This window comes from Moschus berezovskii, chromosome 9 (genome assembly GCF_049115385.1).
Source record: "Moschus berezovskii isolate FMDL1 chromosome 9, NW_MosBer_1.0, whole genome shotgun sequence".
Taxonomy (NCBI): domain Eukaryota; kingdom Metazoa; phylum Chordata; class Mammalia; order Artiodactyla; family Moschidae; genus Moschus; species Moschus berezovskii.
In genome coordinates, this window is record NC_142468.1 from 86675080 (window position 1) to 86703025 (window position 27946).

General features: G+C 38.7%; 1 protein-coding gene across 2 annotated transcripts; it reads right to left on the bottom strand.

The window, feature by feature from the left end:
* Window positions 1-169: 169 nt before the first annotated feature.
* PSMC6 (proteasome 26S subunit, ATPase 6) lies at window positions 170-27946 on the bottom strand. 2 transcript variants are annotated; one of them, XM_055436024.2, is made up of 14 exons: window positions 27801-27946; window positions 26753-26832; window positions 26623-26662; window positions 26323-26375; window positions 23940-24007; window positions 23581-23695; window positions 18411-18498; window positions 17057-17118; window positions 16851-16974; window positions 16428-16489; window positions 14909-15029; window positions 14690-14770; window positions 4191-4262; window positions 170-666 (listed from the first exon to the last, which is right to left on the bottom strand). In XM_055436024.2, the coding sequence occupies exons 1-14, from the start codon at window positions 27925-27927 to the stop codon at window positions 548-550; spliced, it is 1212 nt and encodes a 403-aa protein (XP_055291999.1). In that variant the 5' UTR covers window positions 27928-27946; the 3' UTR covers window positions 170-547. The 2 variants fall into 2 exon arrangements, with proteins under 2 accessions (XP_055291999.1, XP_088696030.1); XM_088839904.1 differs by lacking the exon at window positions 170-666 and adding an exon at window positions 673-3256.

Genomic DNA, 27946 nt, shown 5'->3' on the forward strand with positions numbered 1-27946 from the left:
GTTACATATAATAAAATGGTCTCTGAGTGTAGGTACTGTTTTTAAAATTCAAAAATCTATGATCTAAATACAACTTCATCTTGGTTATTAGTTTATTATACTTACTAAAGAACCTAATAGACCATAGTAAATGTAGTCTTATAAAAGACAAGAATATTTGTAGGAGAACTGAATTAAACAGATTTTATTAAACTTTTTAGGATGAGGAAAACAAGTGATATAAAATAAGTCATAAGAAATGCTCTCTGGTACTACCATCTTAAACCATTTTCAAGGTTTTACAAAATACTCACACAGCAAATACAAAAAGCTTCAACATACTCTTCTGACTTCTGCTGCAATAAATGCAACATTAACAAACATACAAATTTCCTCTGTACTTCTTAAAAGCACAATTACTGAATTACTAACTTTTACAATGTTATTCATACACATTTTTATTCATATGCTATTAATGAGATCATTGCCAATACATACATTATTTTCCTTAACTTTTTAAAAATTAAGCCAATAGATGTCATGCAGTCATCAAAAACCTTACAGTAAATTACACAGGTTTGTAGTCCAATTTAGACTCTAGCTTCTTAGAATCAGCCACTTTTCTGACTGCTTTCATGAAGTCTTCCTGTACTACAAAATCATGATCAGCACGAATTGCAAACATACCTGTGGAGAATAAAGCAACATGACTGCTATATTTAATATGTGATTATTTATTATAAAATAACGAAGAAGGGTAAGTGAAATGGGTGAAGGTAGTCAAAGGCTACAAATTTCCACTTAAAAAAGTAAGTCCTGGGGGTGTAATGTACAGCATGGTGAGTATACTTAACACTGCATTTTATATTTGAAAGTTCCTAAGAGTAGATCACAAGAAAAATATTTTTCTATGTGTGATGATGGAATATTAACTAGACTTTCTGTGAAGGTCATTTCATAATACATACAAATACTTAATCATTATGTTGTACACATGAAACTAAATGTCGATTTAGTTTATATATCAATTAAAACTATATCTCAATTAAAAAAAACTTTAAAGAAAAGTAAATAATGTAATATTATTCTATGGAATAAATGTGAAGGAACCAGATGTACTACTTCTCAGCAAGCAGTTCCAATTTGTTAAAAACCATTATCATTGTTCAACTAATTTCCATAGCTATAGTGAGCATTATTTTCCAAACCAAAAATAAGGAAACAATGAGACAATTATCTGGATACTTAACTCCAGCTCACAGTCCCTGTATCCAATGGCATTTTGAAAAAACAAAGAAAAATGAAAGTAAAAGTGAAGTTGCTCAGTTGTGTCCAACTCTTTGTCACCCCATGGACTGGAGCCTACCAGAGTCCTCCGTCCATGGATTTTCCAGGCAAGAGTACTGGAGTGGGCTTCCATCTCCTTCTCCAAGGGATCTTCCCAACCCAGGGATCAAACCCACGTCTCCTGCATTGCAGGCAGATGCCTTACTGTCTGAGCCACCAGTGAAGCCAAAAACCAAAACCCAACTATCAACAATACATACACATTTTAGGCAGCTCTTTCCTAACTCTACATGCAGCAATCCCCTGGGAGGAGGGAGCGCATGTATGGTTTGCTGCTGCTAAGTTGCATCAGTCATGTCCAACTCTGCCTGACTCCACAGATGGCAGCTGACCAGGCTCCTCTGTCCCTGGGATTCTTCAGGCAAGAATACTGGAGTGGGTTGCCATTTCCTTCTCCAATGCATGAAAGTGAAAGTGAAGTCACTCAGTCATGTCCGACTCTTCCTGACCCCATGGACTGTAGCCTACCAGGCTCCTCCGTCCATGGGATTTTCCAGGTAAGAGTACTGGAGTGGGTTGCCATTGCCTTCTCTGATCTATGGTTTGGTAAAACACAAAACAACTCCAGTAATTTTGCTAGCTTTTCCTTGTTAATAATCAAAAGCTTAGAGAATAAGAATTAAAGAAAGTCAACAAGTGGGCTTTAACAAAAACCAATGGCATTATTCATGTAAGAAAATTTACCTTTTTTCATGTACAAATTGATAATATGACTTTCATATTCAAATACCACAGTTCAATTTTTAAGTTACTTGTCATATACTACTTGACAAGGAGGTAAAAGGTTTGTATGTATTTTTAAAAATCATTAGTTGTGTCATGGATGTAGGTCCCAGATTTTTAGACAATCCTAATTTCATGATAAGTAAAAGTGGTAAAATAAAATTATCTACTAAATAAATGAATCTACTACTATTTTCACTGAGGATCTACTTATACTTAATTTTCACCAACATAAAATGACTGGGTTGCAATAGAAAATTTCAAGGGTTGCTTCCTGTCTTCCCTTTCAAGATTTCTATATAAGGAATCTTGGCAATGGTTATTCTGTGCTATCCTCAGAAATTAGGTAAATGGAAATGACTAGTTTTTTAATAGTAAAGTTTTAAAACCTGTTTAGAAGGCTGTAATTAAATTAGGCAAGCTATTTTTCCAAACCTTGTGCATATTACTATTTCCAAATCATTTTTAGTGAATGAGTGAATCTGAGATACATTCTAATCCAAAAAGAAAGATAATCTCAGGATATGAATGGAAAAAGACGACTATAATTGAATTAAATACATTTTAACTCACAGAAAGATATGGTAACAAAACAAACTTCAAGCTGAATAAAAAGAAAACCAAAAAAGAAATTCAGGATGTCTCCAGATGAGAAGCCTAAAAAGCTTCAATTTTAATCCACACACAATGGACTGTAGCCTACCAGGGAATTCTTTACAATTCTTTCCTGGGAAACAGCTATAAATAAACTTAAAAAAATGTGGGAAAAAGAATATAACTTAATGGTATCAGCTTTTAAGATTATGATACTGCTTTTGTTTGGATTTCAGTTTCACCAAAATAATCTAATAATTTGGTCCAGTGCGGATTCTGAAAGGAGAATGTCTTAAGCTGTGGGCTTTCCTGGTGGCTCAGTTGGTGCAACATCTGCCTGCAATGTAGAAGACCCAGGTTCGATCCCTGGGTCGGGAAGATACCCTGGAGAAGGAAATGGCAGCCCACTCCAGTACTCTTGCCTGGAAAATTCCATGGACGGAGGAACCTGGTAGGCTAGAGTCCATGGGGTTCCAAGAGTCGGACACGACTGAGTGACATCATTTTGCTTTGCTTTTAGTTCAGCTTACTTAGTTTACCTCAATGTTTTTGCTTACTTTAATAAGTCTTTGTGAGCATGATGTACTGTGACTTCTACTGAGAGTTTCTGGACCTGCAGATTTTGATACAGATATTGAGTCATAGTATACCCATGAAGATACTCCTATGGAGAAGCATGGCTGAGCAGCCTCTTTAAACACTGGTGAATTTACAAGAAATGTTAAAAATAAGGCTAAAGGTAAAATGAAAACAAGAGGAAATCACATATTGTAATACTTAAAAACTGTTCACATGAACCCTATGAAAGTCTAAAATCTACTGTAGATATTTTTTAATTTAAAAATTTTGTGTGGAGGACAAATCTAAGTGACTCTATAGGGTTATAAAGCCACTTGGTACCAGAAATAAAAATCACACAATTTGCAGAGAAAATTATACTAAAAAACTATGAACACAAAACTCATAAATCAATCTTTCAAATTTAACTACTGGCTGACTAGTATCAGAAGGCCTGTCAACCACTTTGCAGCAGATACCCTCAGTGCTGGCCCGGCTGGATTTCTACCACTGGTGTAACAGATAGTTCTGTATGGTCTCAGACTTATTCCAGGGGGACAGCATGCTATCACATGCATGTCTTTCCATACCCTACCCAGAGGCATCTGTAAGTGCCAAGAAGTGAACTTTCCCAAGGGGATTTTGTTCCATGGAGGAATAGAGGGTAAGAGCTGGTAAATAAATGCTCTGGTCTCCCGTATTTCAGCCAGACAATCCTGGAAAGAATTCTGTATGTTTCTCTGAAGCTTCATCAGAATCAAACACCTCCTGCCGACAACAGTTACTTCAGTGATGTACCCTTGTAACAGCATTCCCTATTTGCATCTCACTGCCCTGTTTTCTCCTACTTCTTGGAATCAATTTCCCAGAAAATAACAAGCACTCAAAACCTTGCAAAGTCCAGGTTCTGCATTTGAACAAAACCAAGTACATTTTTATCAAATTAACAAATCAAAATCAAGAGTAAAAACTGTACTTTAAACCCTTACCTGCTTCAGTACAAACATTTCTTAGGTCTGCTCCATTAAAGCCATCTGAAAGCTTCACAATTGCTTCATAATCTGTTTAAGAAAAATACTGGAAATTAGTTGTAAAAAAAAATAGTTACAGTAGACCTTTACTTGATTTATGACCATATAGAAAATTTAACTTAACAGCTTGCTTTGAATTAAGTCATCTAGGCATCATCTGTGTCAATATTCCACAATAGCAACAACTAAAAGCAATACTTCTGTTAAGTAAATCAGCATACCAAGCAGAAATGAATGTACTTCTAAAACTCTAAAAGCAAGAAACAATCAAGATCTAAAGGCATCTTAACTTTAACTTAACACAGAGACACAATTAAACACATGTGAACTTCATATATCCTCTAAAACTGTAACCAAGTACCTAATTTTAACAAATCTAGAACATTCAAAACCAACTAACCACAATGGAATTTAATCATTAAAACAAATACAAAATACACCAAAAATAAGTCATCAGACACCATTTTATCACACAATTTTAAATGCTAGCGTAAATATTGGCTAGGTTTTCTGGTTTCTGTGAATGCTCCAAGTGGTGAGATCCATGATAACACTAATAGGTACGTGACCATTCTGTCCACATGACAGACTTGAAGAGCTGCTGATTAGGGTAAGGAATTATAGACGATGAAGGATAGGAAGAAGAGAGACAGCAAAGGATACTACAGTGTGAAAATCTGTGATAAGACACCCTTGTCAGGCAATCTAGAATATATGAATCTATTTGAAATCACAGACAATTCATCAATTAGTCTTCACTTATCTCTCTCTCCTAGATCATTACCATCAGCATAAAAAAAAGGTGTTGTAAATTCCTCCATCTTAAAGAAAACTCCCCCAATTCCTAATCACCATTTCTGCTGCACCTCCATGTCTTCTCCCCTTTGCTACAGAACTCCTGAAAGAAGCGTCGAAACTCAATGCCTCATATCCTCATCTCTCTGACATCAATTGGCACACAAAAGGCTCTCACTCCTACCACTCCAAAGAAATTTCTTTTCACGAGATCACCAATGATCCTCACGTAATAAATCCAATCTCAGAACTCTTATCAGGCCCACTGTCACCATTTGACAGGAAATTCAGTTCAGTTCAGTCTCTCATTCATGTCCGACTCTTTGCGACCCCATGAATCACAGCATGCCAGGCCTACTCGTCCATCACCAGCTTCCAGAGTTTACCCAAACTCATGTCCGTCGAGTCGGTGATGCCATCCAGCCATCTCATTCTCTGTCATCCCCTTCTCCTCCTGCCCCTAATCCCTCCCAGCTTCAGGATCTTTTCTAATGAGTCAACTCTTCGCATGAGGTGGCCAAAGTATTGGAGTTTCAGCCTCAGCACCAGTCCTTCCAATGAACACCCAGGATTGATCTCCTTTAGGATGGAATGGTTGGATCTCCTTGCAGTCCAAGGGAATCTCAAGAGTCTTCTCAAGCACCACAGTTCTAAAGCATCAATTCTCTGGCGATCAGCTTTCTTCACAGTCCAACTCTCACATTCGTACATGACCACTGGAAAAACCATAGCCTTGACTAGACGGACCTTTGTTGGCAAAGTAATGTCTCTGCTTTTTAATATGCTATCTAGGTTGGTCATAACTTTCCTTCCAAGGAGTAAGCATATTTTAATTTCCTGGCTGCAATCACCATATGCAGTGATTTTGGAGCCCCAAAAAATAAAGTCTAACACTGTTTCCCCATCTATTTCCCATGAAGTGATGGGACCAGATGCCATGATCGTAGTTTTCTGAATGTTGAGCTTTAAGCCAACTTTTTCACTTTCCTTTTTCACTTTCATCAAGAGGCTTTTGAGTTCCTCTTCATTTTCTGACATAAGGGTGGTGCCATCTGCATATCTGAGGTTATTGATATTTCTCCTGGCAAACTTGATTCCAGCTTGTGCTTCTTCCAGCCCAGTGTTCCTCATGATGTACTCTGGATAGAAGTTAGATAAGCAGGGTGACAATATACAGCCTTGACATACTCCATTTCCTATTTGGAACCAGTCTGTTGTTCCACGTCCAGTTCTAACTTTTGCTTCAAGACCTGCATACAAGTTTCTCAAGAGGCAGGTCAGGTGGTCTGGTATTCCCATCTCTTTCAGAATTCTCCAGTGTATTGTGATCCACACAGTCAAAGGGTTTGGCATAGTCAATAAAGCAGAAATAGATGTTTTTCTTGAATTCTCTTGCTTTCTCCATGATCCAGCGGATGTTGGAAATTTGATCTCTGGTTCCTCTGCCTTTTCTAAAACCAGCTTGAATATCTGGAAGTTCACGGTTCACATATTGCTGAAACCTGGCTCGGAGAATCTTGAGCATGACTTTACTAGCATGTGAGATGAGTGCAATCGTGTGGTAGTTTGAGCATTCTTTGGCATTGCCTTTCTTTGGGATTGGAATGAAAACTGACCTTTTCCAGTCCTGTGGCCACTGCTGAGTCTTCCAAATTTGCTGGCATATTGAGTGCAGCACTTTCATAGCATCATCTTTCAGGATTTGAAATAGCTCAACTAGAATTCCATCACCTCCACTAGCTTTGTTCGTAGTGATGCTTTCTAAGGCCCACTTGACTTCACATTCCAGGATGTCTGGCTCTAGGTGAGTGATCACACCATCATGATTATCTGGGTCGTGAAGATCTTTTTTGTACAGTTCTTCTGTGTATTCTTACCATCTCTTCTTAATATCTTCTACTTTTGTTAGCTCCATACCATTTCTGTCCTTTATCGAGCCCATCTTTGCATGACAGGAAATTAGTCCCTCCTTAAAATGATTTCGTCACTTATCTTCCAGGATACCACCAGCTCCTGGTTAATTCCTACCTTTGTGACTATCCTTTCTCAGGCTCCTTTCACGGTTTTTCCTCTCAACTTCTTAATGCTGGAATTAGCTCAGTTTTTAAAATCCTTCTCTATCCATTGGCACTTCCTTAGAACCATTTTTATGCTGATATTACCCATATTTATGGCTCCAGCACAGATCTCTCCAAAGAACTTTTGATGCACCAAGAATTACTAGTCAACATCTTTATTTGGCTATCTAACTGGCATCTCAAATTAAATATTGGCAGAATCAAATTCTTCATTCTCCCTCTAAAAATTAATCTTTCCAGTCTTACCTCAAATTTAATTGATGGCAATTCCATTTGTAGCAGAGACATTACTTTGCCAACCAAGGTCCGTCTAGTCAAGGCTATGGTTTTTCCCGTGGTCATGTATGGATGTGAGAGTTGGACTGTGAAGAAAGCTGATCGCCGAAGAATCGATGCTTTTGAACTGTGGTGTTGGAGAAGACTCTTGAGAGTCCCTTATACTGCAAGGAGATCCAACCAGTCCATTCTAAAGGAGATCAATAATGGGTGTTCATTGGAGGGACTGATGCTAAAGCTGAAACTGCAATACTTTGGCCACCTCATGCGGCGAGCTGACTCACTGGAAAAGACTCTGATGCTGGGAAAGGTTGGGGGTGGGAGGAGAAGGGGACGACCGAGAATGAGATGGCTGGATGGCATCACCGACTCTGTGGACATGAGTTTGAGTGTACTCCAGGAGTTGGTGATAGACAGGGAGGCCTGGCGTGCTGTGATTCATGGGGTCGCAGAGAGTCGGACGCGACTGAACTGAACTGAACTGAATTCCATTTGTTCAGTTGCATGAGTCAAAAACCTATGACATTCCTGGTTCTTCTCTATAGCTCACAGCCTACATCTGATTCATTAGCCAAGTCCTATGATCTCTATTTTAAAAACATGTCCAGAATCACATTAGTACAAAAGATTCTGCTACCTCCTTAGACCATCATCTTTTGCCTGCATTACTGAAATAACCTCCTTATCGATCCTCTTGTTTATATCCTTGTCCCTCTAGTTGCAGCCAGAATGATCTTATTTAACATAAGTGAATTTTGAAAAATTTACAAACGATAATATAATGCCTGGAATTTAAAAAGCCAGAAGGAAAGTAAGAGGTAGGAGAGATTACAGATGAAATAAGATTGGCCAAGAGTTAATTACTGAAGCTGGGGAATTAATACGGGCTAAGATTCTACTCATCTCTGCTGCTGCTGCTGCTAAGTCACTTCAGTCGTGTCCGATTCTGTGTGACCCCATAGACGGAAGCCCTCCAGGCTCCCCCGTCTCTGGGATTCTCCAGGCAAGAACACTGGAGTGGGTTGCCATTTCCTCCTCCAATGTGTGAAAGTGAAAAGCGAAAGTGAAGTCGCTCAGTCATGTCCGACCCTTAGCGACCCCATGGACTGCAGCCCACCAGGCTCCTCCATCCATGGGATTTTCTAGGCAAGAGTACTGGAGTGGCTTGTCATTGCCTTCTCCGCTACTCATCTCTACTTTTATGTATTTCCAATTTTCTGCAATAGAAGGTTGAATAATAAAAAGGTCATATCATTCCTCTGCTCACATCCTCCAATGGCATCCATACCACTAAAAACAAAAGCCAAAGTTCCTACTCAGTAACCTCAATAAGGCTCTACACAACCTGATTCCCATTACTTCTATGATTTAGTTCACTTGCTGCTGCTGCTGCAGTCACTTCAGTTTTGTCCAACTCTTTGCATCCCTAAGGACTGTAGCCTGTCAGGCTCCTCTGTCCATGGGATTTCCCAGGCAAGAACACTGGAGTGCACAGATACACCCTCCTCCAGGGGAATCTCCCCAAATCAGGGTTCAAACCCACCTCTCCTGCATAGTAAGCAGATTCTTTACTGCTGAGTCACCAGGAAAGACCACTTCACTTGCTACTGTCCCACTGACTCTGACACAGACACTGTGATCTCAATGCTGGCCCTAGAATGTTCCAGGAATGCACCTACTTCAAGGTCTTCTTATTTGCTGCTCCTTCTGCATGATCTTTCCCCAAATATTCTTCTAGGTCACTACTTGAAAATCACTTTAGTAAGGCCTTCCCTGTGCTTCCCTCTCCCTACCTCTATTCAAAAATGTGTACATGTTCATACCTGCTGCTGGCATTACCTATTCCCTTTTTATTGCTTTATTTTTCTCTATAGTACTTATCATCATCCTAAAACTATATATTAGGCAAGTCAAGATGGCGGAGTAGAAGGACACGTGCTCATCTTCTGCAAGAACTCCAAAATTACAACTCACTGCTGAACAACTGTTGACAAGAGAATGCTGATTCCCACCCAAAAGACACCCCACGTCCAAGGGCAAAGGAGAAGCCCCAGCAAGACAGTAGGAGGGGCAAAATAGTGTTTACAATCAAATCCCATACAAACCAGAGATGCTTGGAGGTATCAAACACACCTTGTGTGCACCAGGACCCAGACATCCCACAGAGATTGAGCCAGAAGTGTCCAATTGTCTCCTGTGGAGGTACAGGTCAGCAGTGGCCTGCCGCAGGGACAGGGGCTCTTGAGTGCAGCAGATCTGGGTATGGCATAAGCCTTCTTGGAGGAGGTCGCCATTAACCCCACCACAGAGCTGCCAGAACTTACACAGGACTGGGGAAACAGACTCTTGGAGGGCACAAACAAAACCTTGTGCGCACCAGGACCCAAGAGAAAGAAGCAGTGACCCCACGAGAGACGGACCCAGACTTACCGTGAGGGTCCAGGAGTCTCTGGCATAGGTGTGGGTCAGTGGTGGCTGCTGCGGGGTCAGGGACACTGAGTGCAGCAGTGCGTGCATGGGACCTTTTGAAAGAGGTCACCACTATCTTCATTACCTCCACCATAGTTTGGTCTCAGGTCAAACAAGAGGGAGGGAACACAGCCCTGCCCATCAACAGAAACTTGGATTAAAGATTTACTGAGCATTGTCCCAGGTCAGGGCTTGTGCCACCCATCAGAATTAGAACCAGTTTCCCCCTTAGTCAGTCTCTGCCATCAGCAAGTTTTCATAAGCCTTTTGTCTTTATCCATCAGAGGGCAACAGAATGAAAACCACAGTCACAGAAAACTAACCAAACTGATCTGGACCACAGCCTTGTCTAAATCAAGGAAACTATGACCCATGCAGTGTAGGGCCACCTGAGATGGACAGGTCATGGTGGAGATTTCTGACAAAACGTGGTCTACTGGAGAAGGGAACCCCATGAACAGTATGAAAAGGCAAAAGGATAGGACACTGAAAGATGAACTCCCCAGGTCGGCAGATGCCCAATATGCTACTGGAGATCAGTGAAGAAATAACTCCAGAAACAATGAAGAGATGGAACCAAAGCAAAAACACACCCAGTTGTGGATGTGACTGGTGATGGATGTAAAGTCCGATGCTGTAAAGAGCAATACTGCATAGGAACCTGGAATGTTAGATCTATGAACCAAGGCAAATTGGAAGTGGTCAAACAGGAGATAGCAAGAGTGAACATCGTCATTTTAGGAATCAGTGAACTAAAATGGACTGGAATGGGTGAATGTAACTCAGATGACCAATATAGAAAAGGTGTACATCAAGGTTGTATATTGTCACCTTGCTTATTTAACTTATATGCAGAGTACATCATGAGGAACACTGGGCTGGAAGAAGCACAAGCTGGAATCAAGATTGCTGGGAGAAATATCAATAACCTCAGATATGCAGATGACACTACCCTTATGGCAGAAAGTGAAGAGGAACTCAAAAGCCTCTTGATGAAAGTGAAAGAGGAGAGTGAAAAGGTTGGCTTGAAGCTCAACATTCAGAAACCAAAGATCATGGCATTTGGTCCCATCACTTCATGGGAAATAGATGGAAAAACAGTGGAAACAGTGTCAGACTTTATTTTTTTGGGCTCCAAAATCACTGCAGATGCTGATTGCAGCCATGAAATTAAAAGACGCTTGCTCCTTGGAAGGAAAGTTATGACCAACCTTGATAGTATATTAAAAACCAGAGACATTACTTTGCCAACCAAGGTCCATCTAGTCAAGGCAATGGTTTTTCCCGTGGTCATGTATGGATGTGAGAGTTGGACTGTGAAGAAGGCTGATTGCCGAAGAATCGATGCTTTTGAACTGTGGTGTTGGAGAAGACTCTTGAGAGTCCCTTGGACTGCAAGGAGATCCAACCAGTCCATTCTAAAGGAGATCAATCCTGGATGTTCATTGGAGGGACTGATGCTAAAGCTGAAACTGCAATACTTTGGCCACCTCATGCGACGAGCTGACTCACTGGAAAAGACTCTGATGCTGGGAAAGGTTGGGGGCGGGAGGAAAAGGGGACGATGGAGAATGAGATGGCTGGATGGCATCACCGACTCTGTGGACATGAGTTTGAGTGTACTCTGGGAGTTGGTGATGGACAGGGAGGCCTGGCGTGCTGTGATTCATGGGGTCGCGGAGAGTCGGACACGACTGAGCGACTGAACTGAACTGAACTGATGGGCAAGAAGCCCTTAGAAGAAATGGAGTAGCCCTTATAGTCAACAAAAGAGTGCAAAATGCAGTACTTGGGTGCAATCTCAAAGATGACAGAATGATCTTTTTTCATTTCCAAGGCAAACCATTCACTATCACAGTAATCCAAGTCTATGACCTGACCAGTAATGCTGAAGAAGTTGAAGTTGAATGGTTCTATGAAGACCTACAAGACCGTCTAAAACTAACACCAAAAAAGATGTCCTTTTCATTATTGGGGACTGGAATGCAAAAGTAGGAAGTCAACAGTTAACTGGAACAATAGGCAAATTTGGCCTTGGATTATGAAATGCAACAGGGAAAAGGCTAACAGAGTTTTGCCAAGAGAAAACACTGGTCTTAGAAAACACCCTCTTCCAACAACACAAGAGAAGACTTTACACATGGACATCACCAGAGGGTCAATACTGAAATCAGATTGATTATATTTTTTGCAGCCAAAAATAGAGAAGCTCTATACAGTCAGCAAAAACAAGCCAGGGAGCTGACTGTGGCCCAGGTCACGAAATCCTTATAGCCAAATTCAGACTTAAATTGAAGAAAGTAGAGAAAAACACCAGAGCATTCAATATGACCTAAATCAAATCCCTTACATTATACATAGTTAAAGTGACAAATAGATTCAAGGGATTATATCTGACAGATAGACTGACAGCTATGGATGGAGGTTAGTGACACTGTACAGGAGGCAGTGATCAAGAACATCCCTAAGAAAAAGAAATGTAAAAAGGCAAAATGGTTGTCTCAGGAGGCCTTAAATAGCTGAGAAAAGAAGAAAAGCTAAAGGCAAAGGAGAAAAGGAAAGATTTGAATGCAGAGTTCCAAGGAAAAGCAAGGAGAGGTAAGAAAGCCTTCCTGAGTGATCAATGTAAAGAAATAGAGGGAAACAATAGAATCAGAAATACTAAAGATCTCTTCAAGAAAATTAGAGATACCAAGGGAACATTTTCATGCAAAGATAAGCACAATAAAGGACAGAAATGGTATGGACCTAACAGAAGCAGAAGATACTAAGAGACGGCAAGAATACACAGAAGAACTATACAAAAAAGACCTTCATGACCCAGATAACCAGGATGGTGTGATCACTCAGTTAGAGATAGACATCCTGGAATGCGAAGTCAAGTGGGCCTTAGGAAGCATCACTATGAACAAAGCTAGTGGAGGTGATGGAATTCCAGTTGAGCTATTTCAAATCCTAAAAGATGATGCTGTGAAAGTGCTGCACTCAACATGCCAGCAAATCTGGAAAATGCAGCAGTGGCTACAGGACTGGAAAGGGTCAGTTTTCATTTCAATCCCAAAGAAAGGCAATGCCAAAGAATGTTCAAACTACTGCCCAATTACACTCATCTCACACACTAGCAAAATAATGCTCAAAATCCTCCAAGCCAGGCTTCAACAGTACGTGACCCGAGAACTTCCAGATGTTTAACCTGGATTTAGAAAAGGCAGAGGAACCAGAGATCAAATTGCCAACATACACTGGATCATCGAGAAAGCAAGAGAGTTCCAGAAAGACATCTACTTTATTGGCTATGCCAAAACCTTTGAGTCTGTGGATCACAACAAACTGTGCAAAATTCTTCAAGAGATGGGAATACCAGACCACCTGACTGACTCCTGAGAAATCTGTATGCAGGTCAAGAAGCAACAGTTAGAACTAGACATGGAACAACAGACTGCTTCCAAATCAGGAAAGGAGTACATCAATGCTGTATATTGTCACCCTGCTTATTTAACTTAAATGCAGAGTATATCATGTGAAATGCTGGGGTGGATGAAGCACAAGCTGGCATCAAGATTGCTGGGGGAAATATCAATAACCTCAGATATGCAGATGGCACCACCCTTATGGCAGAAAGAGAAGAAAAACTAAAGAGCCTCTTGATGAAAGAGGAGAGTGAAAAAGTTGGCTTAAAACTCAACATTCAGATAACTAAAATTACGGTATCCAGTCCCATCACTTCATGGCAAATGGATATGCAAACAGTGGAAACAGTGAGAGACTTTATTTTTTTGGGCTCCAAAATCACTGCAGATGGTGACTGCAGCCATGAAATTAAGACGCTTGCTCCTTGGAAGAAAAGCTATTACCAACCTAAACAGCCTTTTAAAAAGCAGAGACATTACTTTATCAACAAAGGTCCGTCTGTTCAAAGCTATGGTTTTTCCAGTGGTCATGTATGGATGTGAGAGTATGAAGAAAGCTGAGCGCCAAAGAATTGATGCTTTTGAATTGTGGTGTTGGAGAAGACTCTTGAGAATCCCTTTGACTGCAAGGAGATCCAACCAGTCTATCCTAAAGGAAATCAGTCCTAAATATTCATTGGAAGGAATGAAGTTAAAGCTGACACTCCAAAACTGTGGCCACCTGATGAGAAGAACTGACTCACCAGAAAAGACCCTGTTGCTGGGAAAGATTGAAGGTGGGAGGAGAAGGGAATGACAAGAGAATGAGATGGTTAGATGGCTTCACTGACTTGATGGACATGAGTTTGCGTAAGCTCTGGGAGTTGGTGGTAGACAGGGAAGCCTGGTAGGCTACAGTGCATGGGCTCACAAAGAGTCGGACATAACTGATCGACTGAACTGAACTGAATATACTAGAATGTTGACTCTGAAGAACACAATGGGTATAGGCATTAGCTCTCTGCATAATTGAAAATCTGTGCATAACTTATAGTCAGCCTTCCATATCCATGATTCTGCATCTGTGCATTCAACAAAAGCCAGTCAGATAGTACTACAGCATTTACTAGAGAAAAAGATCCCCATATAAGCTCATCCACATGGTTCAATCCCATGTTGCTCAAGAATCAACTGAATATTTTACTCACTTCACCTGTCTCTCCTGACAAGTTATATGAAGGCAAGAACTTGTCTGTTTTGTTCACTGCTATATCCTAGGCACTTAGAACAACTCAGTATATAGCAGATGCTCAATAATTATTAGCTGAATTCAAGACCACCATGTTTCCTGAACCTAAAACTCAATTTGGTAGACTATTGGTAATATCCAGTAGTATTTTGCTTCACGGTTACCAAATGTGAATATATAAAAAATAAGCTATTTCCTTACCTATTTCACCATGCTTTGTAATGGGACCTGCATGGATTTTCAATATATCTAACCTTGCTTGTTCGTTTGGTAAATCAATATCTGAAAATAAGAAAATTATAAAAAATTCTATTAGGTTTTTTCTTTGTTAAATAGAGTAGTGGGTGAGGAGGAGGTTTGGGATAGAGAAATAGACCTAGACAAAGAGAAATGGACAGCAGGCAAAGAAATTTAACTCACGTATTTTTCTATCTAATCTGCCTGGACGAAGCAAAGCAGGATCCAGTGTATCTGGTCTGTTGGTAGCCATGATCATTTTAACTCTATGTAGAGTATCAAATCCATCCATTTGATTCAGTAGCTAAGAATGTATTTGTGAATATAAATCAAAGGTACATTTTATAAAATATCCCAACCATTAAAAAACTCAGACACAACTTTTACATGCCTAAAGCCATGAAATGTATTGCTTACAGATAGATATATGATGTGCAGAATTATCATTTGATGGAATATTTTATTCTTACATAAAGGGATATATTTTTCATGCTAAAAGTTCCAAGATAGATTATTTAACTATATACCTTTCTACAGCTTTCAGACTAGGTCTAATAAATCTGAAAGCATACATCTAATAAAAAAATTATGAAACTAAACTATGTGGATCTGATTTCCAATGTTCAAATTTTTTTATAATTAGTTTTAAAATAAAAATAACAACATTTCAAGGGCTTATGGTATGCCAGATATAAAATTTACATTAGCATAACTGGACTTTCTACAAACCTAATAATAAATCCATTAAATATCTTTTCAAATAATTCTACTTTACATAGAAATACTCAGCCACCTAACATATTTGCTTCGATTTCTAAAGTTTTCTTGAGTAAATGATGGAAAATCTAACTGCATTCAATAACATCTTTAAAACAAAGCTAATCTAACAATATGTCTATTTCTTTATGTCAACATATCTAACATTTCCAAAATGTTAGCTAATAACATATCAGCTACATGAATAAAACTAGCATGTGTTGCTTTAAAAATAATTCAGTTTAAGGCTTCTAAAAGACTCTGTAACTAATTTTGAAATGCTGTATATTTTCTGAGCAGACCAGAAAAATTTATAACAATTTTCAAATACCCACAATGAGACAGAAACTGACAGTGTGTTACCTATGCTACCTATTTATAGAAGTTGGAAAATGTGTTTAAAATCTTGCCATCGCTTTCACAGAACTTAGAGTGGGAAAAAGCTTTAATATACATTTCCATATCCCAGCATCCATCTTCAATTAAAAGAACAATTTTAGCTTTCTTTCATTATCAACAATAGAGGAAAGTATTAGTAATTTTCAGAATAGCCTAATACATAATCACAACTCATTTATTGTTACCAGTCTTAATATATGTGTCACTTGTAAAATATCTCAATAAAACTAAGACAAGATCACATTCACAACATAAGTACAATATACAATTTAAATATTTAAATGGCCAGTCTGCTCAAAAAACAGAAGAGTATAGCAGTAAATCAAATGAAAATTTGTGGATATCCCTATTGTTTTCTAGGACTCATTTTCTTACTAGAGACTGTGCCAGAGAAAAGTGCTCATTCCTGTCAATATTTTCGAATTTCATATGTGAGTGCATTCTTCATTTGAACCACTATACATATTTTGATTTTCAAATATCCAATGTATACTTATTCATTTTATAAATACTGATTTTCTTCTAAACCACTTTTACCAAATATTACCTCCATTAAAGTTCTCTGAATCTCTCTATCGGCTGAAGTACCCTCAGAAAACCGACGACCACCTAAAATAATGACATGGAAACTTATGTGTTACTCTTCCTCTTTAAGCATCATTTAAGAAAACAATACGAAAATCATAGTTCTAGCGTTTAAAGCATTAAGATGAAAATTAATTAACAAAAGTTATACTGATAAAATTAGAATTGGTTTTGGTATGTTTCTCATTTTCTCAATGTTAAAAGTTTATTAAGATTGGTTAAACTTTAAGAATTAAAAAAAAATAACATTCAATTCATCTTGCTACTTTACAGAAGCTGCAATCAGAGGTGAAGAGAGATGGAAAAGTTTCTTTTAGATTTAAAAAAATTTTCCTAACACTTTCAAGAGATGTTTAAAATAAGTTTTAAGAAGTGTTATTCTTACCAATAGCATCTATTTCATCCATAAAAATGATGCATGGCTGATGGTCCCTGGCATAATTAAACATTTCTCTGATCAAACGAGCACTTTCACCAATGTACTTGTCTACTATAGAACTAGATACAACCTGATTAAAGGAAAAACATTAAGGTAAACATAAGACAATTCAAATTTAATTTCAACAACTACACAAAGAATCTTCCCTTTACCTTTAAGAAATTGCAATCCAGCTGGCTAGCCACAGCTCGTGCCAAGAGTGTTTTTCCTGTACCTGGGAATGAAAAAAGGAGTAATTTTTGAAAAGTAATATAAATTTGAGGGAAAGTAAGATAAATTTTCAAAAGCTTTTAAGAATGTAATCCTTTTAATCCTTTGAATAGTAAATTTTGCAAAAGGAGGCTAAGTCCTGAACAGAATTTCCATTTTATTCAAAATATCCTTTCAAATTTTATTTTAAGCCAACCAAATACACAACTTTAGAAGTATACCAAACCCTACTTACTAACAAACTATGATGGAAACTTGCACATTAAAATCCATTGGTCTATACTGCACACAGAGTGGATCTTTACTAAGGTATGATATTGTAATATTAAGTATTGGCTATTTTGAAACTATTGATTCAGTGGATTATTAAAATCTTCCAAATACTGGCATTTTCCATTATACAATATTTAAAAAATCACCTTTGCTAATACCATCACCAATCTCATCCTGTCCCGTATTAACACACTGGAAAGTTGTCAGTCTCATAGTACCAGATATAAAGTTTTCAAAAACTGAAATTTTCGTGTGAAAGGTCCAATTTTATCAACAGTTACAGATGGGATCAGTTGTTTAACATGATTGGCTAACTTCATTCATTTTTTAAAAAAATATGTGCAAGGTTACCAATAACCAGTCTGATAATTAATTGTAAATTTTCCTTTCAAATAAAATGGCACTCTGTGAAAAGCAGCGAATTCAGCAGGCAACTGCACAAATGGTTTTCTTGGAGATATCTACCCTATTAAGAATGCAACAGAAGTCCTTTATTTTCCATTTCCTCACAAAATACAAGACATTATTCAAGGATCAAAAGTTCATATTTTTACCAGTTTATCAAGGACATTTAAAAGTGAAACTGGCCTCTTTTCATACCGCACACATCGAGTGGCCACAAAGACAATGACTATTGTAACATTTTATGCCACTGACTTAACTGATTCATGCTACATCATGAGCAGCCTTGCACCATCAGCACAGAGGTTAGCTGCCTTTTTCACTGTGTTGACATCTTATTATTACAAGAGTAAGTTCTGAACTTGCAGATACCCTGAAAGTATCTCTGGGATACCCAGAGGTCTGTGAACCACACGGGACAACTGGCTAGAATCACACAGCATGTTAAGATATATACTTATGAAACATAAAACTAAGCAAGCCTAAGAAAATTATAGACACACATCTCCAGTTGCTTCCTTACTCTGAACAGAATGAAGGCTGAAATAGCGACATTAAATATTTCCATCTTATTGTTTTATTCATTGATTCATACTGAGACAGACGTAGCTTAATACCAACCTGGTGGTCCATATAACAAACAGCCTTTTGGAGGTATTATTCCTACACGCTGGAATAATTCTGGGTTTGTAAGAGGTAATTCTATAACCTAGAAAAGAAGTTGCAGGTTTCTTAAATAGTTTACATTTTAATGTACTTTCAAATATTTTAAGTAAAACATGAGCTGTTACGTACACGCATAATTCATAATAGATCCAGAATTCGGTGGCATGTAAAACCATTTATATTAGAGGTCTTTTATTTTTTTAGGCAGATGTAAGATATCTCTTAAATCCACAGCGCTTAAAATACTTTAAAAATTAATTAAAAAGTATGTGGCGGAACTTCCCTGGTGGTCCAGACCCTAAGACTTCACAATCCCACTGCAGAAGGCTGATGGGGAACTAGATCCTGCATGCTACAATTAAGATGAGGACAGTCAAATAAATACATAAAAATACTAATTAAAAAAAAAAAGCATGTGGTAATTTGTACTACTTATTTAACATACTTGTTAAACTAACCACACATTTGGCGGAAATGATGGCTGCAGAGGCATATAACCTGTCAAAACATACTTGAACTATACATTTAAAAACTTGCACATTTAAAACTTTACTGAATATAAATGAACCATCAACAAAAAAATTATACTACAAAAAATCAGTTAAGCAAAAAAACCCAAAAAGATCCACACTATTTTGCATTTTAATGCAACAAAAATAATTATAAAATTGCCATTAAAAGAAATGTTATTTAAAATTTTCTTAGGCTGGCATTTTGTCATAGTAGTCTTAACAAAACCATAAATTCTGCTTTTAATGTTCTAGTTCAGTTGCTCAGCTGTGTCCGACTCTTTGCAACTCCATGGACTGTAGCACGCCAGTCTTCCCTGTCCATCACCAACTCCCAGAGCTTGCTCAAACTCATGTCCATAGCATTGTTGATGCCATCCAACCATCTCATCCTGTGTCATCCCCTTCTCCTTCCGCCTTCAATCTTTCCCAGCATCAGGGTCTTTTCAAATGAGTCGGTTCTTCGCATTAGGTGGCCGAAGTATTGGAGTTTCAACTTCAGCTTCAGTCCTTCCAATGGATATTCAGGACTGATCTCCTTTAGGATGGACTGGTTGGATCTCTGTGCAGTCCAAGGGACTCTCAAGAGACTTCTCCAACACCACAGATCAAAAGCATCAATTCTTCGGCAATCAGCTTTCTTTATAGTCCAACTCTCACATCCATACATGACTAACAAAGCACAGCCTTGACTAGATGGAACTTTGATGGTAAAGTAATGTCTCTGCTTTTTAAAAGGCTGTGCAGGTTGGTCATAACTTTTCTTTCAAGGAGCAAACATCTTAATTTCATGGCTGCAGTCACCATCTGCAGTGATTTTGGAGCCCAAAAAAATGAAGTCTCTCACTGTTTCCACTGTTTCCACATCCATTTACCACGAAGTGATGGGCCTGGATGCCATAATCTCAGTTTTCTGAATGTTGAGTTTTAAGCCAACTTTTTCACTCTCCTCTTTCTTTCATCAAGAGGCTCTTTAGTTTTTCTTTGCTTTCTGCCATAAGGGTGGTGCCATCTGCATATCTGAGGTTATTGATATTTCCCCCAGCAATCTTGATTCCAGCTTGTGCTTCATCCAGCCCAGCAGTTCACATGATGTACTCTGCATATAAGTTAAATAAGCAGTATGACAATATACAGCCTTGATGTACTCCTTTCCTGATTTGGAAGAAGTTTGTTGTTCCATGTCCAGTTCTAACTGTTGCTCCTTGACCTGCATATAGGTTTCTCAAGAGGCAGGTCAGGTGATCTGGTATTCCCATCTCTTGAAGAATTTTGCAGTTTGTTGTGATCCAGAGTCAAAGGCTTTGGCATAGCCAATAAAGCAGAAGTAGATGTCTTTCTGGAACTCTCTTGCTTTCTCGATGATCCAGCGGATGTTAGCAATTTGATCTCTGGTTCCTCTGCCTTTTCTAAATACAGCTTGAACATCTGAAGTTCTCGGGTCACGTACTGTTGAAGCCTGGCTTGGAGGATTTTGAGCATTATTTTGCTAGTGTGTGAGATGAGTGTAGTTGGGCAGTAGTTTGAACATTCTTTGGCATTGCCTTTCTTTGGGACTGAAATGAAAACCGACCTTTTCCAGTCCTGTAGCCACTGTTGCATTTTCCAGATTTGCTGGCATATTGAGTGCAGCACTTTCACAGCATCATCTTTTAGGATTTGAAACAGCTCAACTGGAATTCCATCACCTCCACTAGCTTTGTTCATAGTGATGCTTCGTAAGGCCCACTAGACTTCACATTCCAAGATGTCTAGCTCTAACTGAGTGATCACACCATCCTGGTTATCTGGGTCATGAAGGTCTTTTTTGCGTAGTTCTTCTGTGTATTCTTGCCACCTATTCTTACTATCTTCTGCTTCTGCTAGGTCCATATCATTTCTGTCCTTTATTGAGCCCATCTCTGCATGAAATGTTCCTTGGTATCTCTAATTTTCTTGAAGACATCTGTAATCTTTCCCATTCTATTGTTTCCCTCTATTTTTTGCAATGATTGCTGAGGAAGGCTTTTCCTTATCTCTCCTTGGTATTGAGGCACAGTCAGCTGAATGCTCTAAGACTGATTCAAAGAAAGCAAAGTGAGGGACCAAAAAAGTGAGGATTTGACTGTCCAATTTAAACTTTTCACAGTCCCAGTGACTTGTTCAGTTCAGTTCAGTCACTCAGTCGTGTCCGACCCTTTGTGATCCCATGGACTGCAGCATGCCAGGCTTCCTTGTCCATCACCAACTCCTGGAGTTCACTCAAACTCATGTCCATTGAGTCAGTGCTGCCATCCAACCATCTCATCCTTGGTCGTCCCCTTCTCCTCTCGCCTTCAATCTTTCCCAGCATCAGGGTCTTTTCAAATGAGTTAGCTCTTCACATCAGGTGGCCAAAGTATTGGAGTTTCAGCTTCAACATCAGTCCTTGTAACATTCAGGACTGATTTCCTTTACGATGGACTGGTTGGATCTCCTTGCAGTCCAAGGGACCCTCAAGAGTCTTCTCCAACACCACAGTTCAAAAGCATCAATTCTCTGACACTCAGCTTTCTTTGTAGTCCAACTCTCACATCCATACATGACCACTGGAAAAACCATAGCCTTAACTAGATGGACCTTGGTTGGCAAAGTAATGTCTCTGCTTTTTAATATGCTGTCTAGGTTGGTCATAACCTTTCTTCCAAGGAGTAAGCGTCTTTTAATTTCATGGCTGCAGTTACCATCTGCAGTGATTTTGGAGCCTCCCCCAAAATAAAGTCAGTCATTGTTTACCAGTAACTTGAGAGAGAAACTTTTATTGAATAGTTGTGCACATAAGGTATGATTAAGACATACCAAAATTGTGGGCAATTAACATTCTAAAGTGTCTGCAGATGGAAAAGGGGACTGCACGTTCATGGTATGTGTGTGGGTGTGTGTAATTTATTCTCAACTGTCTGCCTATGTCCATGGTGTACATGTGTAATGAATATTCTCAACTGTCTGCAGATGAAAAAGGGACTGCATGTCCGTTGTACGTGTGTGTGTGAGACAGAGAAAGAGAGAGATTCTGCTCCTATCGCTGATGCAGCTGCTGCTGCTAAGTCACTTCAGTCGTGTCCGACTCTGTGTGACCCCACAGACGGAAGCCCACCAGGCTCCCCCGTCCCTGGGATTCTCCAGGCAAGAACACTGGAGTGGGTTGCCATTTCCTTCTCCAGCTGATGCAGCAAAGCACTGTAAAATATTTCACTGTTTCATGAAGCACCAGTTCTCTCTCTGTCCTTTCATTAACTACTAAATGAAAATAATAGGCTTTTATTTATGTTTATGCCAGTGCTTCCTCAAGTATGGTTAAAAAAAATAAAATAAAAAAGCTTGGTTTCATAATCATCTGGAATGTTTGCTTATTTTTGTTTTTTAGGCCACACCATGAGGCACATGGGATCTTAGTTTCCCAACCAGGGCTGGAACCAAGGGTCCCAGCACTGGGAGTACAGATTCTTAACCACTGGACAACAACGCAAGTCCCCCAGAATGCTTGTTTAAATGCTAATTCCTGTGGATTCTACCCCTAATCCATTTAATCAAAACCATGCAGGGAGCTTAAGAATGTGCACCTTTAGTAAGAGTTGCAGAAAATTTAAAGTGCTGAAATCAGATAATGTAAGCTTTTCTAACTAAGCAAATTCATTCCTGAGTATTTCCATTCTAAATTAGGGTGAAATCAATAGGACAATGTAATCTGCTTAAGAGAACTGTTAAGAAGCTATCTGTGCTGTGAAGCAAGGCAATCCTGATTTGATTCTTCTTCTAAGAACTTAATTGTTTCTGTTGTTCAGTCGCCAAGCTGTGCCCCACTCTTTGCGACCCCATGGACTGCAGCACACCATTTAAGCCACCCAAGGCCAGTATTTTTCTTAAATGACAGTAAACAGGTTTAACAAAATAAAATATGTAAGGCACAGATAACTTACTCTATCGTAAGGGAAATAGTATAACGAGGTTATGGGAAAAACTACATTACACACACTATCCAAATGTGCTCCAACCCAAGTAAATTACAAGATAATCAAAGTAACAGATGGCATGAGCACTGGATTATATCCGTTATTCAATATATTCAGTATACGTAAATTATTCTTAGATTTTTTCACCTTCTTTGTCATAAAAAAAGAGCAGGATTTTTTTTAACCCCAAATTATCTCCAAATTACAAAAACCTGTAATTTTTATAGCTAGAGATTCAGAGCTATTTTTATCTCAGCAAAAATACTATTTCTATAATATTCAGTAAACATTATTTGGACAAAATAATTTTACATCCTCTCTCTTCCTTCAGGCATTTCTTTTTCATGGTCACTTATTTATTTTTGATACAAATGTACATGACATGTCTTAACAGACAGCCCACCCACCACCACACAGGTACTGCCTGGCCCCTAGGACAGACGTGGGGTAGGGAGAGGAGCTGGTAGCGCGGCCATCTGCCTCTCAGCCTCCCCAGACTGCAGCCCAGGCTCCAGAGACTCAGACACCACAGGTGCTGGCCTTCAGGCATTTTATTTCTATATTTATTTATTTATTTTTCTTCAGGCATTTTAAAACCAGTACTATTTCTTGGTAAGTTCAGAGAACAAAACATAGACTACCAACCTCTCTTAATTCCCGAATCTGTTCTGACAGCCCTCCAATCTCAGAATAAGAAACATTTCCAGGGTCCTCATGAGACATGTTGTAAACCAATGGATCCACTTCTCTTGGCAAATACCTGTAATGATCAAGTGTGTACTTTTCTTTTAAAAGATGTATTTTGTCTCAGCCTACAAAGAGTATAAATGACTTGCTTATACAAGAACCTGTAGGAGATTTTATAAAATCATGTTTCAATTAATCTGAAATTAGTAAAAGCAGAAAAGTGGCAAAATATTCAGTGATCCCAGGAAGCAACTATTTTGGATAAAATCTTCCCTCCATGACAATAGAAGGTTAACTAAATAGTACAAGAAACCTACCTCATGATAGTTAGTGTAGTCATATCCAAAGCAACTCTTGTTCCTGGCTTCAGCTTACTTTTGTCAAGCTAATTTTATAAAACAAAAAGTGTTACATAAACACTTGAAAGGGGGAATAACATTCTAACAAGAGCATAGTTAGAAGCCAAATAATCACTTTTACACTTCAGAGAGAACACTAATATTAGATTAAAAACAACATGCAGTAATTCAAAGTTATTTCCTCTGCCCCTTAAATTTGAGGAGGCAACGACTTTGTTTTTGAAGCACGAACTGACTACAATATTTTACTTTCAAAGGCTCACTATTTAATAGTTTTGCTCTTCATTTTGATTTAGGCACTGTAGTACAGTGACTTTGGAAACTGGCACCAAAGTGTATATATAGAAATCCCTTAGTGAACATTTGTGAAGAAAGAAAGGAAAGCATCTTTCAAGTACATCCATTAAATTTATTTTAAAAACTATGGTTTTGAGAAGAATATACTCCATGATCACAGTAGATAAGGGAGAAATGCACTGTTTCCCTCTAGAGATTTTTTAAATTAAATTCTAAAGAATAAAAAAAAATCCCAGGAACCTTCATTCATGCCTTTGCTACATTATCAGACACTATGATAAATATATTTCATGTTAATTGAATCATACTAAATAATTTATTGGCATATTTAGGCAGTGTAACTTATTTGGGTAGAACTGGATAGAATCTATCCAAAGAGATTCAAATCACGCTCAGGCTGTTTCTCAAAAAATTTACTTTTCAATAGTTTCGAAAACTGCTTGTTAATACAATTTCAGAATCACACAAATTACTGAACCCTTTTCATAGAATTTTGCAAAGAGTGCTTGGTGTAGGATTTAGTGCCAGTTAAAATCAAGTGGGAGGCTTCCCTGGTGGCTCAGTGGTAAAGAATTTGCCTGCCAATGCAGGAGACAAATGCAGGAGATATGGATTCAATCCCGGGGTCAGAAGATCCCCTGGAGGAGGAAATGGCACCTCACTCCAGCATTCTCGCCTAGAAAATTTCATGGGCAGAGGAGCCTGGAGGGCAACAGTCCATGGAGTCGCGAAGAGTTGGACAGGACAGAGCAACTTGAAGTGGGAGCAAGCTAAATACTAGGTTTAATATAATGAATTAAACTAAAAACATTTCCCAGATACAGCAGTTCTCCCTCCCTTATTTATAAATGGAAATTTTATCATAATAAGTATGTATGTATAAGAAAAAAATACAGCACATATATGTTTGGTATATGCCTAGGTTTCAGGCATCCACTGGGAGTCTTGGAACATATCCCCCATGGACAAGGGACTACTGTACTTGAAACAAGAGCCTAAACAGAGATCAAAAAGTTATTTCATTTATATCTATAGGCAATATATTCTCTGGTCTTTCTAATATTTTTCAGCTTTCAAATGCTCTACTGCCCTCATACAATCATGAAATATCTTTAAATGCCAACTTCTGGCATCCAACTACTGAAAGGGACATAAATATCCTTTATGGGATTAGGCATCTAAAATTTTGATTTAGAAAATATCATCCCACTTATATGTAAGCAAAATCTTAAGACTGAGCTTAGTCCCTGGGTAAAATTCCATTCTACAGCCATGTCAGATCAATGTTTTAAAATCCAAACCTGATATAACAAATACTCCGAGAAAGCTCTTCCAATGAGTTTTTAAAAATCTGCTAAAGTCATTTCCTAAAGAAAAGAGCAGTACATACACTGACTTCAGTGGTTACTAAATAATTTAAATCTATTTGTCAGTTTTTGACTGCAAAATAAAACTTGGGAGTTCTCTCAATTTGCTTATTCTAATCTAAACTAATTCACACAAAATAAATTTAACCTATAGTAAAGTTGATAAGTAATATTTCTGAATGTTTAAAGTGTAATTTATAAGATTCAATACTCTTAAATCTTCTTCAAAAAGAGACATTAAAATAAAATAAATCTGAGTTATATTTCAGTTCTAAGATTCTTTGATTTCTCTGTGTGTAGAGTTGACTGAGCTAATGCAATCAAGTAGAAAAGTAGGATGGCTCAGCTGGTAAGAATCTGCCTGAAATGCAGGAGACCTGGGTTCAATCCCTGGATTGGGAAGATCCCCTGGAGCAGGGAAAGGCTACCCACTCCAGTATTCTGGCCTGGAGAATTCCATAGACTATATAGTCCATGGGGTCGCAAACAGTCGGACATGACTGAGCTTTCACCAGGAGTCAAATCCATGGTTACCTTTGGGAGTTACGGGCATAATTTCTAACTTGCCTACCTAGAAAATTAAATAACTTATTTGAAAGCACTTTTGTCAATTATAAAGCACTACTGTCTGAGCCACCAGGGAAGCTATAAAGCACTATACAAATATAAAATGTTACCTGTCGACGACAACCCACAACATATCTCGGTCCATTTGTAGCTTTAACAATGACTAAAGGGGAAAAAAGAAATGAAAAAACAAATTGAAACATAGAAAGTAAAACCTAAATATATCCACATTGATGGCAGGTTGAGTTTTATTTCTGTTCTCCAAAAGACAAGAGTTGAAAGAAAACTCAGTCTATGCAAGAATATCATCTACCTTCACTATAATCATTTAAGCAATAAGCATTCACAGCTGGTGACAGAAAGGAGGTAAGCCTGCTCTTTTTCTTTTACTAACAACCTAATACACTTACATTTTTCTTCAGTTAACTGCTTAAGTACTTCACCCACAATCTAATAAAGAAAAATGAGAGCATTATTTTTTGCCAATAGCTGAAAAAATAAATCACCATCACCCTCTACATCCCGAATTCCATTACCTACCTGCCCAACACTTTGTAGAGCCTTCAGATCATTTTCAGATTTTTCATACTGCTTGGTAAGTTCTTTTAATTGTTCCCTTACTGAAATAATATAATTTGAACATTTTAAATTAAGTAATCTTCACGAGTTTAAGCCACCAAATCTTAATTTTTGTCTGTTTCACTTTACATATATTTTATACCCACTGTATCAAACCACACAAGAGTGACAATGCTGTTTGTAGATGACATGTTTCAAAACGAAATATTACAGAGAAAGCACGTATTTTTATTTTCTTGATCGTCAATACTTACTTCTTTGAGCACATTTTAGGTAACATTCTTAACAGATATTAACCTTCTGACATTTCCGGATCTGAGATCGGAATAATAAGAGTTAGACCCTCTTCACTTCATCTATCTACACGGGCTGTTACCCTCTGGCTCTTTAACCTAAATAAAGCTCCACAGAATTACGGTTCAGGTTTTCATTCATTACGTCGGTGACGGTGCATTAAGAAAAAATACAGAACTCTTTTATTTAGTTCAGGAGATAAGGGAAACTTGTGTACTTAATGCAGTACAATTCAAAACACGAGCAAAGACGAGGGATATTACTGACCGATATGCCTTACCCCTTAAACCCCGTGTTCGGCTTTCCACTCCACTAACAAGTCAACCCCCCTAGAATCTCATCTGTTGCTTGAGCTTCTTTGACTCAAGTCTTTTCCCCGCTTCGGGTCCCGGGGCTCCACCAACACTGCACTCCTTGCACCTCAACCTGGGAAACATCTCTGACCAACTTCTTCCCAACTCTTTCTCGGGTCATTTTCCACTTTCATCTCAGAACTGGGGATGTTCTGTCTGTCACCTGGGCCAGACTAGACCATTTCCACGCCCGAAAGGCTCGGCTTCCCAAGTTGTAGGCGGAATGACAAAGCGCCTTGTCCCTGGACTGAGGCCTTCTCATCCCCGGGACTCGGTTGCCGAACTCGGCAAAAGGCCTCCACTTTGTCAGAGACAGAAGCGGGTTCTGGTTCGAGATTATGTGGAAAGAACGGTGCACTCACACTCCTTGAGACGGCCGTCAATCTCTTTGTGCTCCAACAGTTTCTTGCGGTAGTCCTGAAGCGCCTTATCTCTGGGGTCCGCCATGATGAGAAGCCGTCGCTCATAGGGGATGCCGGGAATGGCCATGGCCGCCCGGGCGGGGGAA